At 44.4% G+C, this 21931-nt stretch overlaps 1 protein-coding gene across 1 annotated transcript; it reads right to left on the minus strand.

The window, feature by feature from the left end:
• Positions 1 to 953: 953 nt before the first annotated feature.
• Positions 954 to 21722, minus strand: sdad1 (SDA1 domain containing 1). The gene is given in 19 exon segments (NM_001140453.1): positions 954 to 1187; positions 1295 to 1459; positions 1547 to 1631; positions 6970 to 7157; positions 8233 to 8330; positions 8530 to 8659; positions 11382 to 11458; positions 11631 to 11728; positions 11930 to 12065; positions 13306 to 13363; positions 13460 to 13563; positions 13676 to 13745; positions 13860 to 13961; positions 14062 to 14194; positions 14288 to 14460; positions 14584 to 14694; positions 14798 to 14896; positions 15208 to 15312; positions 21546 to 21722. Coding segments are annotated over 19 exon segments (2082 nt in total). The 5' UTR covers positions 21648 to 21722; the 3' UTR covers positions 954 to 1139.
• Between the last annotated feature and the right edge of the window lie 209 nt (positions 21723 to 21931).

Genomic DNA, 21931 nt, shown 5'->3' on the forward strand with positions numbered 1-21931 from the left:
TACGAGTCTCTGCCCGACTGGGCGACTTCTACGAGTCTCTGCCCGACTGGGCGACTTCTACGAGTCTCTGCCCGACTGGGTGACTTCTACGAGTCTCTGCCCGACTGGGTGACTTCTACGAGTCTCTGCCCGACTGGGTGACTTCTACGAGTCTCTGCCCGACTGGGTGACTTCTACGAGTCTCTGCCCGACTGGGTGACTTCGACTGGGTGACTTCTACGAGTCTCTGCCCGACTGGGCGACTTCTACGAGTCTCTGCCCGACTGGGCGACTTCTACGAGTCTCTGCCCGACTGGGCGACTTCTACGAGTCTCTGCCCGACTGGGCGACTTCTACGAGTCTCTGCCCGACTGGGCGACTTCTACGAGTCTCTGCCCGACTGGGCGACTTCTCCGAGTCTCTGCCCGACTGGGCGACTTCTACGAGTCTCTGCCCGACTGGGCGACTTCTACGAGTCTCTGCCCGACTGGGCGACTTCTACGAGTCTCTGCCCGACTGGGCGACTTCTACGAGTCTCTGCCCGACTGGGCGACTTCTACGAGTCTCTGCCCGACTGGGCGACTTCTACGAGTCTCTGCCCAACTGGGCGACTTCTACGAGTGTAAAAGAAAAGTGCATCATAATAGACGAACAGGAATGTTTGATTGAATTCTAAATACCAGTTAAGTGTGAATGAATTCCAGCTGAGAGAAGCATTACAACAACTCAAAACTGTCTTTACTTGTAGGGGTTGAAGGTGACATTGTAATGAAGTGGACTGATCTGGCCGTATATTATATATGTGTGTTTGTCCTGGAAATCTTGACATTTAAATGCTGTCTGCATTTATTTATTGTCTATCATGTCAATCTAGAGGAGTTACATTTCATTTGTTGGCAGGAACATAATCTTCACATCAAAAGGTGTATGGAAAAATGAAGCAAACTGAACAAAAATGCAAATAGGAGAAGGGGTAAACGATTGACGGTAAATCTTTTAATAAAAGGCAGTGTGATTACAGCCTACTACCTAAGAAAAAAAGGACAGCAAGATTTAACAGACCACGTTAAAATGAACCATTCCCCATCTTCATAACAGCCCAAGTTCAAGGAAGCCATCATTTCCTTAGGAATCAGAGTCCACGGCATACAGTGACATTGCTATTTGTATTGCTTCTTTCTCTTAATGAGTGCATCTCTTAGAGCAATCTGTATGGAGAGAGAGAGAGAAATAGACACAACATCGAGATAAATAATACTGACAAAAACACACATTTTCCAATTATGCTGAACACAAAAAAAAAAACTTCATGTACCTGTTTATCTCTGAAGGATCTCTTGTTCTTGGTCCGTACGTTTCGACTGTGTCTCATCATCCTGAAGTCTTTGTTCCTCTTCTTGTCCTTGTTGCTGGTGGAAGCGAACGGGTTCAGCTTCTCCTTCCTCTTCTTCACAAACTCCTTCCTGTCTGAGCGGCCAGCCTACCATCAAAACAAAGCCACATGATCTGCTGAAATCCCAAGAATACGATAATTAGAATTCAGCACATTCTTGATTGAGATTGTCACCTGTGCGGTGGCCAGTCTTGATTCCTTGTCTGCCTTAGGTTTCTTGTGCAGCTTTTCAATGTCTCTCAAGGTAAGGATTTCCCCTCTGAAAACGGTTTGACATATTATTAGTTAAGATGCGCGCACACACACACACACACACACACACACACACACACACTTAAAATATTTTCAACAGTTTGCATGATTGTTTATCACACTTATGCTGCATTTAGATGGTACGAGGTAGACAGCAAACCGGATCTCATTGTTTTCAATGAGAGCACAACGGTAAATGCCATTGAGGCTGGCAGTGAATGCCGTCAGCCGCCACTAGGGCTGTCCGCGACTAAATCAAAAATCTTGGTCGCCCGAGAGTCGTGTGTTCTTTCGACGAAATTCTAAAAAGTGTATTTTTCCCCTATATTGACACATCCTGTGTTTTAATCAAATCAACTATATATATATGCACTGAGCTTGTCTGATGCTTTAAGCACACTGTTTGATGAAATAATTAAGACACACAGAAGACTAAAGGGAGTCTGAACGCAATTGATTTGTGCCAGGCTGGGCTCAGACTTGCTGTGCTGTGTGAGAAAAAAAGACAGCGAGTGACTGTAACTTGCACCCGTTGACTCCCTCTCCTCCCTGCTGCAACGACCACCAGAGAACATCAACAGTGTTTATTGTGCTGTTTATTGTGCTGTCCGTGTTGCTGAAGCTGTAACATACATAACCACTTCTGACTGAAAAGTTTTGTTACCCAAAATCCCTCATTTGTTTAGGGGGTAAAAAAACATTCCCTAAAACCTTGTTCTCTTTACTTGACACATGTATGCAAGGCATGCACGTGACCAACAGGGCAACCAAACTCAACTGGCGGTCCGGGTCCAGACCCAGAGAAGGGTCAATCTGGACCGGACAAAATAGCATTTTTTTATAGAAAAGTCACACTTTAAAAAATATATGTTTTAAAGCTGTCTAAAAATAAATCAACCGGGTCCAGGGGCCTCTAACTCAGCAACCTCTCCTTTTCTCTTTCTCGAAGCAACGGCCACCTCTACTACCGCCCCGTCTAATCCAATCGCGTGACTATATGCAAATACAAGAGGCTGCGTTTTACCCAATCACATTGATCCAAACATCCTTTGTGGAATCTTGGTACAAGCAGGCAGAAAGAATCAGAAAGATTTGACCGCGGTTCGACTGTAAATATCACAGATAGGAGCTTCGTTACCTGTATCTTTGTTAACATGGCTTGTTCAACAAAAAATAAAAAAGTTGACTCTGAAAACCATATATTCAAAGACGAGTGGGAGGAACAGTATTTATTCAACGAGCACAAAACCAATGTGCCTGATATGCAGAGAGTCTGTAGCTCTGGTGAAAAGTGCCAAATGTTAAGCGTCATTAAGACACCAGACATAGTGAATTAGATCGGACGTATCCCCTGAACATGGAGGTCAGATCAAACAAGATGAACCAACTCCACTACTGTAAGTCGCTCTGGATAAGAGCGTCTGCTAAATGACTAAAATGTAAAATGTAAAATGCAACTCAAATCCCAACACGAGAGATCCAGCAAAGCCCTTGTCAATACCCCGACAGACCAACAACATGCAGTGGAGTGTTCTCACCGAGGATACCTTGGGTTTCCAGACGCTGAGATGGTACAAGAACGCGTGTGTGAAGTTGTTTGAAGTTAAAAGATCAGATCCCACTGTCAGATTCCACAGCAATGAGGAGAAGTGAAATATTAGCCAAAGATTTCAGTTCACAACTTAAAAAAGAGGCTATTCAGAAAGCATTTCATTAGCTGTGGAGGAATCAACAGACGACACTGATAATGCACAGATTCTGGTGTTTGTTAGATTTTATAACCAAACAAAGAAGGAATTCTGTGAGGAGCTGTTGGGCTTAACACATCTAGAAGCACACATACAGGGAGAGGATATCCCATGATGCCGTCGAAGAGATGCTGACAAAAAGGGGGAGAGATCTGAAGTCAGGGGTCTTCATCACCACAGATGGAGCTCCAGCCATGATAGGAAGAAGGTATCACCTTGACTTGACATCATATCACTGCATCATCTATCAATCTGTCCTGTGTGCCAGTCTGAGAAAATAGTATTCTGAGGTCATGACAACGATGATGAAACGGATCAACTTTTTGAGAGGCCAATGGCTTGTTGATGACCTACTACTGCACAACAATGTCAGAATGCTTTTAGGCCATTCAGTAGGAAATCAAAGCTTTCTTATCAGAGCAAAAAAAGAGTGTCAAGTAAACTCAGTTTAAGTTTTCGGAAAATGAAAATACGCAAACAGTTGCATTTTGGCTGGAGCTCCAGAATTCTCACTTCCTGGTTAGATTTTTCTCAGGTTTTTGCCTACCATATGAGTTCTGTTATACTCACAGACATCATTCAAACAGTTTTAGAAACTTCAGAGTGTTTTCTATCCAAATCTACTAATAATATGCATATTCTAGTTCCTCGGCCCGAGCAGTAAAGCAGTTTAATTTGGGTACGTTTTTCATCCGGCCGTGAAAATACTGCCCCCTACCCTAGAGAAGTTAAGGCCTACACCTCGATAGTGGTTATACAAGACTGCTATACTAAGCCTACTAATGATAATGATTTTACTTATGATAATAATAATGATGATAATAACAAGGAGATCAAGAAGGTTATTATTATAAATATAATTTCAGACAATTTGAACAGTGTAAACAACACTAAATAAATAAGTAATTCCAGAGAGGCTGTTCCAGCAAAGCAAAGATTACAAACAGACACATTTGTGGAATTGTTTATCTGACATGTTGTGGTTGTGTGAGGCTTGGAGCTCACAGGATCAGTAGGCTATTAAACAAACACCGGCAACACAGGCAGGATCAGTCTTATTTCTGTAGATACAGTGCATTCGGAAAGTATTCAGACCCCTTCACTTTTCACACGTTTTGTTACGTAACAGCCTTGTTCTAAAAATGGATAAAATAAATGTCTCAATCTACACACAATACCCCATAATAACGAAGCAAAAACTGTTTTTTTTAGAAATGTTTGCAAATATATGTAAACAAATACCTTATTTACATAAGTATTCAGACCTTTTGCTATGAGACTCTAAATTGAGCTCAGGTGCATCCTGTTTCCATTGATCATCCTTGAGATGTTTCTACAACTTGATTGGAGTCCACCTGTGGTAAATTCTACTGATTGGACATGATTTGGAAAGGTACACCATAAGGTCTCACAGATTACAGTGCACGTCAGAGCAAAAACCAAACCATGAGGTCAAAGGAATTGTCCATAGAGCTTTGAGACATGACTGTGTGTCGAGGCACAGATCTGGGGAAAGGTACCAAAAAATTTCTGCAGTATTCAAGAACACAGTGGCCTCCATCATTCTTAAATGGAAGAAGTTTGGAACCACCAAGACTCTTCCTAGAGCTGGCTGCCCGGCCAAACTGAGCAATTGGGGGAGAAGGGCCTTGGTCAGGGAGGTGACCAAGAACCCGATGGTCACTCTGACAGAGCTCCAGAGTTCCTCTGTGGAGATGGGAGAACCTTCCAGAAGGACAACCATCTCTGCAGCACTCCACCAATCAGGCATTAATGGTAGAAGCCACTTCTCAGTAAAAGGCACATGAAAGCCCGCTTAGAGTTTGGCAAAAGGCAGCTAAAGGACTCTGACCATGAGAAATAAGATTCTCTGGTCTGATGAAACCAAGATTTAACTCGTCACGTCTGGAGGAAACCAGGCACCGCTCATCACCTGACCACCATCCATACAGTGAAGCATAGTGGTGGCAGCATCATGTTGTGGGGATGTTTTTCAGCGGCAGGGAGAGTAGTCAGGATTGACGGAAAGATGAACAGAGCAGAGATCCTTGATGAAAAACTGCTCCAGAGTGCTCAGGACCTCAGGAGCTTTACCTTCCAACAGGACAACAACCCTAAGCACACAGCCAAGACAACGCATGAGTGGCTTCAGGACAAGTCTGAATGTCCTCAAGTGGCCTAGCCAGAGCCCGGACTTGAACCCGATCGAACATCTCTGGAGAGACCTGAAAATAGCTGTGCAGGGACGCTCCCCATCCAACCTGACAGAGCTTGAGAGGCTCTGTAGAGAAGAATGGGAGAAACTCCCCAAATACAGGTGTGCCAAGCTTGTAGCTTCATACCCAAGGCTGTAATCGCTGCCAAAGGTGCTTCAACAAAGTACTGAGTAAAGGGAGTAAATACTTATGTAAATATGATAGGTAATTTATTTTTAATACATTTGCAAAAATGTCTAAAAACCTGATTTTACTTTGTTATTATGGGGTATTGTGTGTAGATTGATGAGACATTTATTTGATCAATGTTAGAATAAGGCTGTTACGTAACAAAATGTGGGAAAAGTGAAGTGGTCTGAATACTTTCAGAATGCACTTTATAAAGCCAGGCACACCTAACAGTTAGGCTATTGATAATAGGCTATTGATTATAGGCTATTGATTATAGGCTATTGATTATAGGCCTAATTAAGTTGGGGTTTCCCCTCTCCTCTCTTTTCTTAGACAATTAAGGCCAAGGCTATTTTCTCATCTCCTAACTCCGCTGCTGCCTCCACCCCATTGTTCTCAACACCAATATGCTAGGTAACTTTGCTATTATGCACATAGCAACATGGTCTAGGAAAAAGGCACCAAATCCACAGCTTATTGATGTTTCAGAACCACGGACAGCAACCGCTATCCAACGCGGGAGAAAGCTCATTTGCTATAAAATATTAGTATTTTTATTAGTGTTGCACCATTGATCTTATGTAATATAACCATGTACAATTTCAGTAGCAAATGTCTGAGTGATGGACAGTGCCATCCCCACGGCCTGGATCAGTCCACTCAGACAGGTGTCTTGGTCACCACGGTTTTCATTTTTTGTTGCTACTACTCGACTCCAAAAAATCTTGGTCGACCAACTATCGACCAAACAATCGACCGGTCGACTAAATGGGGTTAGCCCTAGCCGTCACGGTATACGGGACTTGCCGCCAGAGTTAAAATATTACAACTTTTGCCGTAGCGTTGTTTTCTACCGGATGTTCATTTGCACTGTTTGTTTACGGATATCACCATAGCAACGCATACCGTCGTGCTGGCTTGCTTTTGTCGTCACCCTCCTTCCTTGCCTTCTTGTCCCGTTATACCAACTGGTATGACGGTTTCTGTCCCGTTATACCAACTGGTATGACGGTTTCTGTCCCGTTATACCAACTGGTATGACGGTTTTTGCGCCTTTCGTCTAAATGCAGCATCAATGCATTTTAAATAAGATATTCCCATCAGGAAAAACATGGATCCACAACCATCACTGTAACAAAAAGTCAGCCCTGTTTTGAATTATATGAATCATAGGAGCTGGAGGTAAAATAACAAGAAAAACAAGACTGACCTTTCACCATCATCATCATCTTCAACCATCTTCCTCTTCTGTCCCTTGCCCGGGGCAGCGTTGACCTCTTTAGCCATCTGAGCCAGACGGATCTTTTTGAAGTCGTCCTGAGTGAGGAGTCGACTGGAGCTGACCGCTGATGCCTTGGCCTTCCTCTCCTCTGGATCCATACTCTTCAGCTTCTCAGCCTGGGTGATACACAATTACCAATGAGGAGACGTTATTCACCAATCAGAACACGTTATTCACCAATAAGAACACGTTATTCACCAATCAGAACACCTTATTCACCAATCAGAACACCTTATTCACCAATCAGAACACCTTATTCACCAATCAGAACACCTTATTCACCAATCAGAACACGTTATTCACCAATAAGAACACCTTATTCACCAATCAGAACACCTTATTCACCAATCAGAACACGTTATTCACCAATCAGAACATGTTATTCACCAATCAGAACACGTTATTCACCAATAAGAACACCTTATTCACCAATCAGAACACCTTATTCACCAATCAGAACACCTTATTCACCAATAAGAACACCTTATTCACCAATCAGAACACCTTATTCACCAATAAGAACACCTTATTCACCAATCAGAACACCTTATTCACCAATAAGAACACCTTATTCACCAATAAGAACACCTTATTCACCAATAAGAACACCTTATTCACCAATAAGAACACCTTATTCACCAATAAGAACACCTTATTCACCAATAAGAACACCTTATTCACCAATAAGAACATGTTATTCACCAATAAGAACATGTTATTCACCAATAAGAACACCTTATTCACCAATAAGAACACCTTATTCACCAATAAGAACACCTTATTCACCAATAAGAACACCTTATTCACCAATAAGAACACGTTATTCACCAATAAGAACACCTTATTCACCAATAAGAACACCTTATTCACCAATCAGAACATGTTATTCACCAATAAGAACACCTTATTTCACCAATCAGAACATGTTATTCACCAATAAAAACACCTTATTTCACCAATCAGAAACACTAAGCACCAGGGAAGTGTTCATTCAGCACCAAATGGCAGAAAACGGACAGAAACAGGGAGGGACAACCTGAACCTGTCCAATAAGAAGTGCTCATTTTAGTTTTCTGATTCAAATTGTTTTGCTACAGTGTTGCTCAATTGAACACGAGCCAGCCCAGCTTTTCAAAATCAGGTCACCATCCCAGAAGACCTAATGGACATGGGGTTGATGCAGAACCATACCATTTCTGCGGTGTCTTCATCAGAGGAGTGGTGAACATTGATCCATTCTCCGTCATCATCATCATCACCACTGATACTGCTGGCACTCTCCCAGCCATCTAGAGATGAAGAGGAAATGCAGAGGAAGAAATGATCAAACAATCGATATTTAAACCTATTTTCCCACACAGAATATCATCTATTTTATCTTGGAAATACAGTCCTTGATAAATCCAAAATGAGGGTCCTTGCAGCAAAAACTAAACAAGTAGATGTTTCCAGTTCTATAATAATGACTATACACGATCCAATCCTTACCACCATCCCCATCTTCTCCCTCCTCTTTCTCCTCCACCTCCAGAACCTCTGCTCCAGGGATGTAGGTCTTGGCCTCCATCTCGCCATAGTCCTGGATCTTAGCCTCGGTAGACAACTCTGTGGGTCGACCCTAGTAAAACAACGCAATGGTTAAGTTATCAGTTAGCACAGCCTCCATGACATTTCACAGCACCTCAGCCCTGAGGGGACTTCCACATAGAGGAGGAGCCTAGCATACCTCAGCCCTGAGGGGACTTCCACACAGAGGAACCACCTAGCATACCTCAGCCCTGAGGGGACTTCCACACAGAGGAACCACCTAGCATACCTCAGCCCTGAGGGGACTTCCACACAGAGGAGGAGCCTAGCATACCTCAGCCCTGAGGGGACTTCCACACAGAGGAGGAGGAGCCTAGCATACCTCAGCCCTGAGGGGACTTCCACACAGAGGAGGAGGAGCCTAGCATACCTCAGCCCTGAGGGGACTTCCACACAGAGGAGGAGGAGCCTAGCATACCTCAGCCCTGAGAGGACTTCCACACAGAGGAGCAGGAGCCTAGCATACCTCAGCCCTGAGGGGACTTCCACACAGAGGAGGAGCCTAGCATACCTCAGCCCTGAGGGGACTTCCACACAGAGGAGGAGCCTAGCATACCTCAGCCCTGAGAGGACTTCCACATTGAGGAGGAGGTGGAGCCTAGCATACCTCAGCCCTGAGAGGACTTCCATATAGAGGAGGAGCCTAGCATACCTCAGCCCTGAGATGACCTCCACATAGAGGAGGAGCCTAGCATACCTCAGCCCTGAGGGGACTTCCACATAGAGGAGGAGCCTAGCATACCTCAGCCCTGAGGGGACTTCCACATTGAGGAGGAGCCTAGCATACCTCAGCCCTGAGGGGACTTCCACACAGAGGAGGAGCGTAGCATACCTCAGCCCTGAGGGGACTTCCACACAGAGGAGGAGCCTAGCATACCTCAGCCCTGAGGGGACTTCCACATAGAGGAGGAGCCTAGCATACCTCGGCCCTGAGAGGACTTCCACATAGAGGAGGAGGAGCCTAGCATACCTCAGCCCTGAGAGGACTTCCACATTGAGGAGGAGCCTAGCATACCTCAGCCCTGAGAGGACTTCCACACAGAGGAGGAGCCTAGCATACCTCAGCCCTGAGGGGACTTCCACACAGAGGAGGAGCCTAGCATACCTCAGCCCAGAGAGGACTTCCACATAGAGGAGGAGCCTAGCATACCTCAGCCAAGAGGGGACTTCCACATAGAGGAGGAGCCTAGCATACCTCAGCCCTGAGAGGACTTCCACATAGAGGAGGAGCCTAGCATACCTCAGCCCTGAGGGGACTTCCACATAGAGGAGGAGCCTAGCATACCTCAGCCCTGAGGGGACTTCCACATAGAGGAGGAGCCTAGCATACCTCAGCCCTGAGGGGACTTCCACATAGAGGAGGAGCCTAGCATACCTCAGCCCTGAGGGGACTTCCACATAGAGGAGGAGCCTAGCATACCTCAGCCCTGAGGGGACTTCCACATAGGAGGAGCCTAGCATACCTCAGCCCTGAGGGGACTTCCACACAGAGGAGGAGCCTAGCATACCTCAGCCCTGAGGGGACTTCCACACAGAGGAGGAGCCTAGCATACCTCAGCCCTGAGGGGACTTCCACATAGAGGAGGAGCCTAGCATACCTCAGCCCTGAGGGGACTTCCACATAGAGGAGGAGCCTAGCATACCTCAGCCCTGAGGGGACTTCCACACAGAGGAGGAGCCTAGCATACCTCAGCCCTGAGGGGACTTCCACATAGAGGAGGAGCCTAGCATACCTCAGCCCTGAGAGGACTTCCACATAGAGGAGGAGCCTAGCATACCTCAGCCCTGAGGGGACTTCCACATAGAGGAGGAGCCTAGCATACCTCAGCCCTGAGGGGACTTCCACATAGAGGAGGAGCCTAGCATACCTCAGCCCTGAGGGGACTTCCACATAGAGGAGGAGCCTAGCATACCCCAGCCCTGAGGGGACTTCCACATAGAGGAGGAGCCTAGCATACCTCAGCCCTGAGGGGACTTCCACATAGAGGAGCCTAGCATACCTCAGCCCTGAGAGGACTTCCACATAGAGGAGGAGCCTAGCATACCTCAGCCCTGAGGGGACTTCCACATAGAGGAGGAGCCTAGCATACCTCAGCCCTGAGGGGACTTCCACATAGAGGAGGAGCCTAGCATACCTCAGCCCTGAGGGGACTTCCACATAGAGGAGCCTAGCATACCTCAGCCCTGAGGGGACTTCCACATAGAGGAGGAGCCTAGCATACCTCAGCCCTGAGGGGACTTCCACATAGAGGAGGAGCCTAGCATACCTCAGCCCTGAGGGGACTTCCACATAGAGGAGGAGCCTAGCATACCTCAGCCCTGAGGGGACTTCCACATAGAGGAGGAGCCTAGCATACCTCAGCCCTGAGGGGACTTCCACATAGAGGAGGAGCCTAGCATACCTCAGCCCTGAGAGGACTTCCACATAGAGGAGGAGCCTAGCATACCTCAGCCCTGAGGGGACTTCCACATAGAGGAGGAGCCTAGCATACCTCAGCCCTGAGAGGACTTCCACATAGAGGAGGAGCCTAGCATACCTCAGCCCTGAGAGGACTTCCACATAGAGGAGGAGCCTAGCATACCTCAGCCCTGAGGGGACTTCCACATAGAGGAGGAGCCTAGCATACCTCAGCCCTGAGAGGACTTCCACATAGAGGAACCACCCAGTTTATGGGCCTTAGAACGAGGGAGGGAAAAACATGACGATGTTGAGATCATTTTAAATGTGTGTTACATTGGTCTCAGCAACATACCCTGTCTCTCTTATGCAGCATCTTTGGATCCAGGCTTCTGAAGAGCTGAATGAGTCCTCTGGCAGACATCATCACATCTAAAAATGACATTTTAATAACCCTCATTGAAACCCTTTGAATTGTTTTAATTATGACACGTGATGAATAATCTCTTGTAGCCACATGGTTAAAGAGAAAAAAGATTCAAAACAGACATGTTAGCCTACTACTGTAAGGACAGACTGCTTCCTGTAAGGACAGACTACTTACTCTTGTCTTTGTGCATCTTGTACTGAGCCAGGTCCTGGAGCAGCTCTTCTGTGATGGCTAGGGGACAACGAGCTGCCACCTCCTTGATGGCATTGATGCTGTACAAAGCAAGTCCCACACTCTGTTACTCTATATATCCATGTTATTAACCAATAACTGATGCTGTACAAATCTCAACTGTATATAACAGTGTTATATACAGTATCCATGGTAACAATCACAATGCAGAAGGTGAATGACTTTACAATGGCCATCCAACCAGGTTACAGAGGAATCATAGGTGTGAGTGACTCCCTTACCCAACACACATCACCTCTCCCGAGTTTCTGTCTGTCACAAAGTTATTGGCTATGGTCATGATGACAGGCTGGATGATCTCAGGTGGAACTAGTTGATGGGAGGACTGGGCAGCACACAGGAGAATCTTGGTGACCTCTGGAGAAGAAAAAAATAACACAAATATTATTTTCAACTCAAGTTCTATTAAAAACGCAACATGACTAATTGCACGCTTGTTTTTAATGACAAGCTGAGCCCTTTCTTAGAACATATCTCTTTGATGGGCCTGAAAAAAACCGCTGTACAGTCTTCACTGACATTTTCAACCTCTCCCTGACCGAGTCGGTAATACCTACACGTTTCAAGCAGACCACCATAGTCCCTATGCCCAAGAAAGTGAAGGTAACCTGCCTAAATGATTACCGCCCAGTAGCACTCACATCAGTAGCCATGAAGTGCTTTGAAAGGCTGGTCATGGCTCACATTAACACCATCATCCCGGAAACACTAGACCCACTCCAATTAGCATACCGCCGCAATAGATCCAAGGATGACGCAATCTCAATCACACTCCACACTGCCCTTTCCCACATGGACAAAAGGAACACCCATGTGAGAATGATGTTCATTGACTACAGCTCAGTGCCCACAAAGCTCATCACTAAGCTAAGAACCCTGGGACTAAACACCTCCCTCTGCAACTGGATCCTGGACTTCCTGACGGGCCGGCCCCAGGTGGTGAAGGGTAGGTAACAACACAGCCGCCATGCTGATCCTCAACACAGGGGCCCCTCAGCGGTGCGTGCTCAGTCCCCTCCTGTACTCCCTGTTCACCCATGACTGCATGGCCAGGCACGACTCCAACACCATCATTCAATTTGCTGATGACCCAACAGTGGTAGGCCTGATCACAGACAACAACGAGACAGCCTATAGGGAGGAGGTCAGAGACCTGGCAGTGTGTTGCCAGGACAACAACCTCCCCCTCAACGTAAACAAAGATGATGATCGTGGACTACTGGAAAAGGAGGGCTGAACAGTTTCAAGTTCCTTGGTGGCCACCCCCCATTGTTTTACACTTCTGCTATTCGCTGTTTATTATCCATGCATAGTCACTCTTCACTCGACTAACCTGTACCCCCCACATTGACTCAGCACCAGTACCCCCGGTATATAGCCCCATTATTGTTATTTTATTGTGTTACTTTATATATTTTTTTATTTTAGTTTATTTAGTAAATATTTTCTAAACTCTATTTTCTTAAAACTGCATTGTTGGTTAAGGGCTTGTAAGTAAGCATTTCACGATAAGGCCTACAGCGGTTGTATTCAGCGCATGTGACATAATTTGATTTGCAGGTTTTAATTACAAGAGGTGCCCTTGCTTAGAGCTCACCTCTTTGATGGGGCTGAATAAACCGCTGAACGAAGGGGTAGTAGTTGAAGAGAAAGAGCTGTGGGAAGAATAGAAATAACAACGTGAATGTCCATTTTGTTTTTACATTGTAGAATAATTGCACTGTTCATACAATTTCATATCATTTTCTTACCTCATGAATCCCAACCAGTCGGGATATTAGTTCCATCATCATGATCTTCACCTCAAAACGCTCGTTAGAGTCTTCCAACTGCTTTAGTAGCTTCTCTGAAAAATCTGTGCAAAGCAATGTCATATTTCTTAGGAAAACCAGAGTAGAGCGACATAAAATAAGTTCCAGATATAGTTTAGTTTATCAGCGTGTGCTTTTGAGGGTGACCATACATACCTTGAGGATCATGAATCAAGTGGATGGCAGAGAAATTGAAAACCTCTACCTTCTTCTTCTTCTTATGTTTCTGTGAATCATCAAGTTAAGATTCATTAACGAACAACCAACCAACAAAAACAATTGCCAGGTAAAGTCTTATCTTATCAGTAAAATAATACAAAACACAGGACTCTCAGCGTACCTTAAGGACCTTCATGGCCTTCTCCATCTTCTTCTTGTTCTTCGATGTCTTCCTCCCTGTAGAGTACCTCACCATCAGGTCTCTAGCCGACGGACCTTCCTCCTGGAGAGAAGAGACTGGCTTAGACCTGACAGAGCAAGGAAGTCTCTCCTCCAATCAAATCAAAATGTTCACCCCCCTCCACTATGTGGTGTACACATGCCTCCGATTCAGAATCACTCTCCCTCTTCTCATCTTCATCTTTGCCCAGGAAGAACTTCATGCCTGCCACGAGGATCTTTGTGACTTTGGAGAAACATGCTGTTGTGATCACGTTAACAGTTTTGGCATCATTCCTGTAAACGGAAAACAAGGAGCAAAAATGATATATATATCAGGTGACGTGTTTTTGAAGATACCAAGGCACAGAGCCAAGGCATGTAACTTACCAGATGTTCCTCTTGTACAACTCAATCATGACATCTAGCGAGATCTTGGCTGCTAGAGGATTGCTGTCTCTCAGCATGGTGTACATGAAGTTCTGTAATGTTGTGTTGACTTTGTTGTTCTTGTGTTTGGAGTTGATGTTTTTGATGTCATGGACAATGTGCGAGTACAGCGTCTGGGAAGAGATGAACAGGAGACTAAGCGAGAGGCAGACCGTGACTCACACTGCAGACAGACAGACCATAGAAATGGAATAACAATACCGGGGTGCAGAGAGACAGACACACTCCGGGCTCACCTTCCTGAGGAGCTTGTCGTGACAGCGCAGCAACTCAAAGAACAGCTCGAGAAGACCGGTGGGGTTAATCAGATCTTTGTTCCTCAGCAGAATCAGGGCTTTGCAGAATGTCTGAGCGAGTGACAAACACACAACAAAAACAACACATTAAATACACCTATTTTTAACAGCTGACAAGGGTGAGAAAATATCTGTTGATGATATGTTCTCTTACCATCCGTAGATCAGGCTCGAGGACTGTGTGATGATTCATAAGGAGCTCCGACAACTCCTGAGGGAAGGAGGCAAGTTGCTGCAGATAGCAGTGTCCAACCTGGAACAGGACAATAGTGGATTTAGCTTCATAGCTTCCCATCAGGATTAACGTTTAGCAGGGTACTTGTGTCTACAGTTGGCGATCTATAAATAAATGGACAGCTTATGGTTTTCCAATAAGATCCAGAAATACAGCAGGCCTACAGACATTTCCTGATTTGAGATAGCAACGGTACTCATGTGACATTTATATTTACGTTTCTGTTTTAATATATATATATATATATATATACACACACACAAATGATTATTAATATAATGAATTTGGCATAGTATTTATAGGACTAGATTTGAGAGTGATGATCGTACCTGAGCGAGGAACATGACCAGGTCTGACAGCTCCTTGTTGGGTTTGTCTGGCTGGAGTTGGAAGATCTGGACATTGGACTGGTAGTGTCGATATTGTTGCAGGAACTGTAGATGAGAAATTAAAGACGATCTTCGTGAAAAATACGTAATCAAAATCAGCAGGAACTGACATAGCGAGCCTCTCCCGATTCAGAGTTTGGACTAGATACGCGTCCACTCTCGTCTCTAATATATAGGGTCCAAAATTCTGAACAGTCCCTTTATAAATCAGAAGAATGTTGAGTAAACTTAATCTGAATTTACTCCACTTGTTGTCCGCTGATTTCGTCCTTATAACCAGCGCGGTATTACAGTCTGATGTATTACTACTAAGCAATGACATAGCTAGCTAAATAGTCACTGACTGTATAAAATATGTAACCAGGCCTACGAAAGTCTTCATCACGTATACAGTATGTTCAGTTATTTTAACAGTAATGTTCAGTCTTCGCTTATTCCATAGCGATAGCTTGTGAGTATTTTGCCCGACTCGTTGCTGTACCCGTTTTGTCAGCATGTGTCCCACGTTGGAAGGTATCCGTAATTGGTAGATAGTTCTGATGGAAACATTGTCGTTTGCGTCGACGAGCAGTTCCCAAGACAGCATTAAATCCAAGTGTTTGATGCCAACATCACCCCCTCCAAATAAAAACCAAACATGGATGTCAATGTTTGCGCTCACACGCTCCATTCTACTTCCTGTCTGCAGCAGCATGTTGCTGAATGTATTGCGAGGCTGATTAGACAGACAAGCAGGTGTGAAACACCAACAGGTGTGTGATTAGAATCTGTTTGTTTTGATTTGGAGGGGGTGGTAGCATTAAATAATTGGATTTAATATTTTCTTGGGCACTGCTTGGCGATGCAAATGATAACGTTTCCATCAGAACTAGCCTCTGTGGTTCGGTTAGGCTCTGCCATTTCGTCTAAGTGTTTGTCATGTGCGAATTGTGTCAGTATTGAAAATAAAAACAACATACAGACCAGCATATGGAAGGTTATGTTGATAACGCTTCCCTGTGGATATTTTGTATCAGATTACCTCTGACATAGGGGCAAAATCAGCAGACAACAGGTAAAGTAGACATGAAGTTTGTTCAACATGGGACTGTTCGGGGAAGCTGAGCCTACATGTTACAACCACCACAGAAGGAGGGGCAGGAGCAACAACGGTAGCCTTACACCAGTAGACAGTGTCCTTCCCCCCCGCCTGTCGGGCACTGTGCGTGTTCGGCAGGCGACAGCGAGGGACTGTGTGCTAGCGTAGCCAGCTAGTTCTAAGGAGGACTCTGGTACACAGCAACCGGGAGCGACAGTGTGCTAGCTAACTATTTATATTTAATTAATTACATTTGAATTGAATTAACCTTTATTTAAACTAGGCAAGTCAGTTAAGAACAAATTCTTATTTACAATGACGGCCAAACCCGGACGACGCTGGGCCAATTGTGCGCCACCCTATGGGACCAGATGTGATGCAGATTCAAACCAGGTACTGCAGTGACATGCAGTGTCTTAAACCACTGCGCCACTTGGGAGCCCAACGATCAACCTAGCTAGTACACGGTGTTGCCTTGGCCTGCTGTGCTAGCGGGGGCGACCAGTAGACAGTGTCCTTTGCCCGCCTGCAGGGAACGGTTTTCCCACAATTCTGTTATAAACGGAGGGCATGTGTTCCGCAGGCGGGAGCAAATTACAGTGTCTTTTGAGTAGAGGTCGACCGATTAATCGGAATGGCCGATTAATTAGGGCCGATTTCAAGTTTTCATAACAATCGGTAATTGGTATTTTTGCCCACCGATTTGCCGAATTAGTTTTTTATATATATATTTTTTAGACCTTTATTTAACTAGGCAAGTCAGTTAAGAACACATTCTTATTTTCAATGACGGCCTAGGAACGGTGGGTTAACTGCCTTGTTCAGGGGCAGAACGACAGATTTTTACCTTGTCAGCTTGGGGATTCAATCTTGCAACCTTACGGTTAACTAGTCCAACGCTCTAACCACCTGCTTTACATTGCACTCCACGAGGAGCCTGCCTGTTACGCGAATGCAGTAAGAAGCCAAGGTAAGTTGCTAGCTAGCATTAAAAAACAATAAATCAATCATAATCACTGGTTAACTACACATGGTTGATGATATTACTAGTTTATCTAGCCTGTCACGCGTTGCATATAATCGATGTGGTTCGCATTCGCGAAAAAGGACTGTCTTTGCTCCGATGTGTACCTAACCATAAACATCAATGTCTTTCTTAAAATCAATATACAAGTATATATTTTTAAACCTGCATATTTAGTTAATATTGCCTGCTAACATGAATTTATTTTAACTAGGGAAAATGTGTCACCTCTTGCAAACAGATTCAGGGTATATGCAGCAGTTTGGGCCGCCTGGCTTGTTGCAAACTGTGTGAAGACTATTTCTTCCTAACAAAGACAGCCGACTTCGCCAAACGGGGGATGATTTAATAAAAGCGATTTGCGAAAAAAAGCACAATCATTGCACGACTGTACCTAACCATAAACATCAATGCCTTTCTTAAAATCAATACACAGAAGTATATATTTTTAAACCTGCATATTTAGCTAAAAGAAATCCAGGTTAGCAGGCAATATTAACCAGGTGAAATTGTGTCACTTCTCTTCCGTTCATTGCACGCAGAGTCAGGGTATATGCAACAGTTTGGGCCGCCTGGCTCGTTGCGAACTAATTTGCCAGAATTTTACGTAACTATGAAATAACATTGTAGGTTGTGCGATGTAACAGGAATATTTAGACTTATGGATGCCCCCCATTAAATAAAATACAGAACGGTTCCGTATTTCACTGAAAGAATAAACGTGATAGTTTCCGGATTCGACCATATTAATGACCTAAGGATCGTATTTCTGTGTGTTATTATGTTATAATTTAGTCTATGATTTGATAGAGCAGTCTGACTGAGCGATGGTAGGCAGCAGCAGGCTCGTAAGCATTCATTCAAACACCACTTTACTGCGTTTTGCCAGCAGCTCTTCGCAATGAATTGCGCTGTTTATGACTTCAAGCCTGTCAACTCCCAAGGTGAGGCTGGTGTAACTGATGTGAAATGGCTAGCTAGTTAGTGGGTGCGCGCTAATAGCTTTTCAAACATCACTCGCTCTGAGACTTGGAGTAATTTTTCCCCTTGCTCTGCATGGGTAACGCTGCTTTGAGGGTGGCTGTTGTCGGTGTGTTCCTGGTTTGAGCCCAGGTAGGAGCGAGGAGAGGGACAGAAGCTATACTGTTACACTGGCAATACTAAAATGCCTATAAGAACATCCAATAGTCAAAGGTATATGAAATACAAATCGTATAGAGAGAAATAGTCCTATAATTCCTATAATAACTACAACCTAAAACTTCTTACCTGGGAATATTGAAGACTCATGTTAAAAGGAACCACCAGCTTTCATATGTTCTCATGTTCTGAGCAAGGAACTTAAATGTTAGCTTTCTTACATGGCACATAATGCACTTTTACTTTCTTCTCCAACACTTTATTTTTGCATTATTGAAACCAAATTGAACATGTTTCATTATTTATTTGAGGCTTAATTGATTTTATTGATGTATTATATTAAGTTAAAATAAGTGTTCACTCAGTATTGTTGTAATTGTCATTATTACAAATAAAAAGGAAAAAAATAACAAAAATCGGCCGATTAATCGGCATCGGGTTTTTTTGGGGGGGTTCTCCAATAATCGGTATCGGTGTTGAAAAATCATAATCGGTCAACCTCTACTTTTGAGGGGGTGTTCCTGGAATGTCCACATGTACAGTCGTGGCCAAAAGATTTGATAAGATTTGTATGATGGCAATTTGCATATACTCCAGAATGTTATGAAGAGTGATCCGATGAATTGCAATTAATAGCAAAGTCCCTCTTTGCCATGCAAATGAACTGAATCCCCCAAAAACATTTCCACTGCATTTCAGCCCTGCCACAAAAGGACCAGCTGACATCATGTCAGTGATTCTCTCGTTAACACAGGTGTGAGTGTTGACGAGGACAAGGCTGGAGATCATTCTGTCATGCTGATTGAGTTCGAATAACAGACTGGAAGCTTCAAAAGGAGGGTGGTGCTTGGAATCATTGTTCTTCCTCTGTCAAGCATGGTTACCTGCAAGGAAACACGTGCGTCATCATTGCTTTGCAGAAAAAGGGCTTCACATGCAAGGATGTTGCTGCCAGTAAGATTGCACCTAAATCAACCATTTATCGGATCATCTAGAACTTCAAGGAGAGCGGTTCAATTGTTGTGAAGAAGGCTTCAGGGCACCCAAGAAGGTCCAGCAAGCGCCAGGACCATCTATCAGCCAGCAGCAAACCACCCTGCATCCCACTGCTGGCTTGCTTCTGAAGCTAAGCAGGGTTGGTCCTGGTCAGTCCCTGGATGGGAGACCAGATGCTGCTGGAAGTGGTGTTGGAGGGCCAGTAGGATGCACCCTTTCCTCATCACGGCCACCTAATCATCCCCAGCTTACAATTGGCTCATTCATCCCCCTCCTCTCCCCTGTAACTATTCCCCAGGTTGTTGCTGTAAATGAGAATGTGTTCTCAGTCAACTTCCCTGGTAAAATAAAATCTCTTAAAATTCAGCTGCAGGATCAGGGCACCACCAGTACAGCGCTTGCTCAGGAATGGCAACAGGCAGGTGTGAGTGCATCTGCACACACAGTGAGGCAAAGACTTTTGGATGATGGCCTTGTGTCAAGAAGGGCAGCAAAGAAGCCACTTCTCTCCAGGAAAAACATCAGGGACAGACTGATATTCTGCAAAAGGTACAGGGATTGGACTACTGGGGTAAAGTCATTTTCTCTGATGAATCCCCTTTCTGATTGTTTGGGGCATCTGGAAAAAAGCTTGTCCAGAGAAGACATGGTGAGCGCTACCATCAGTCCTGTGTCATGCCAACAGTAAAGCATCCTGAGACCATTCATGTGTGGGGTTGCTTCTCAGCCAAGGGAGTGGGCTCACTCACAATTTTGCCTAAGAACACAGCCATGAATAAAGAATGGTACCAACACATCCTCCGAGAGCAACTTCTCCCAACCATCCAGGAACAGTTTGGTGACGAACAATGCCTTTTCCAGCATGATGGAGCACCTTGCCATAAGGCAAAAGTGATAACTAAGTGGCTCGGGGAACAAAACATTGATATTTTGGGTCCATGGCCAGGAAACTCCCCAGACCTTAATCCCATTGAGAACTTGTGGTCAATCCTCAAGAGGCAGGTGGACAAACAAAAACCCACAAATTCTGACAAACTCCAAGCATTGATTACGCAAGAATGGGCTGCCATCAGTCAGGAAGTTAATTGACAGCATGCCAGGGCGGATTGCAGAGGTCTTGAAAAAGAAGGGTCAACACTGCAAATATTGACTCTTTGCATCAACTTCATGTAATTGTCAATAAAAGCCTTTGACACTTATGAAATGCTTGTAATTATACTTCCATATTCCATAGTAACATCAGCCAAAAATATCTAAAGACACTGAGGAAGCAGACTTTGTGAAAATTAATATTTGTGTCATTCTCATAACTTTTGGTCACGACTGTAGGAACACCCCGAATTGCGGACTGCAGTTGCACACTATTGCCGCATTCAGCCAAGGGTGTTTAACTTAAGTTTTCCGAAAATGTGATGGAAAATTGTGTTTTATTAAGATTGTGCACATTTTCCCTGTCGTCGTCCCCCGGGGGCTCGCCATTAAAGCTATGCCTTTAAAGCCTGAATGGAGGATGCGTTATATGTACGAGCCGGTTCATGGGGGACACGAGTATATTATCCGGAATGCACATCAATCAAAGACATGCAGATCCAGAGGCTACGTCAAAACCGTCTACGGAAAACATACGGCCCAACGCGGGACACATGCTGCTAAAAGATGTACAACAACGGGTTGGGCGATATCTCGCAAGCTGTGTCGCTATTGACAGCCATCAGACACAGTTTATTAATACATTAGATAATTAATAAATGGTGTCTAAAATTGGCCTAAGATATAACTAGTTAGCTAGTTTAGCTAGCTGGCTAGCTAGCGTTAGCTATATAGTAATGCAATCCAATATAGTAATGTATAGCTAATTAACGTTAGCAATATAGTTATATGATTCATGACATCATTAATTGATCCCACAACATAGCTCGCTTTCTAATGTTAGTTAAATGTAAAGCAGATAACTAGCAAGTTAGCCAACAAGTTTGTTTATTAGTCAAACTAACGTTAGCTAGTTGGCATGCGTTACCTAGCTACGTTTTATACACTCACTTCTTCCGTGTACGACTGTGGATCTCTCTTGATCAGGTTCTGCAATTGCGGCAGATTGGTTGGCAATTTGTTGCTGTGTCGACCCGACAATATTTTATTCATTTTCGGTGTTAAAAGCAATATCTATATTATAAAAATGTTATCAAAATACCAACGTGGCTCACTGGTGTATCGCCATTTTTTCCAGACTCACAACGGAACGTAACGAAGGACAAACGAAGTGGCAATGAAACGCGTTGCCAAAACCCAGTGAATTCGGAGGAAATCAAATATTGCCAACAGTAGGCACTCGTGTTGCACAAAGAAGAATATTGAAATCAAGGTCCTTACATAACCCACTTAAAAAATGTTACATTATGATATAGAACCATATGCAATACAGTACT

The sequence above is a fragment of the Salmo salar genome, chromosome ssa13 (genome assembly GCF_905237065.1).
Source record: "Salmo salar chromosome ssa13, Ssal_v3.1, whole genome shotgun sequence".
Classification (NCBI taxonomy): domain Eukaryota; kingdom Metazoa; phylum Chordata; class Actinopteri; order Salmoniformes; family Salmonidae; genus Salmo; species Salmo salar.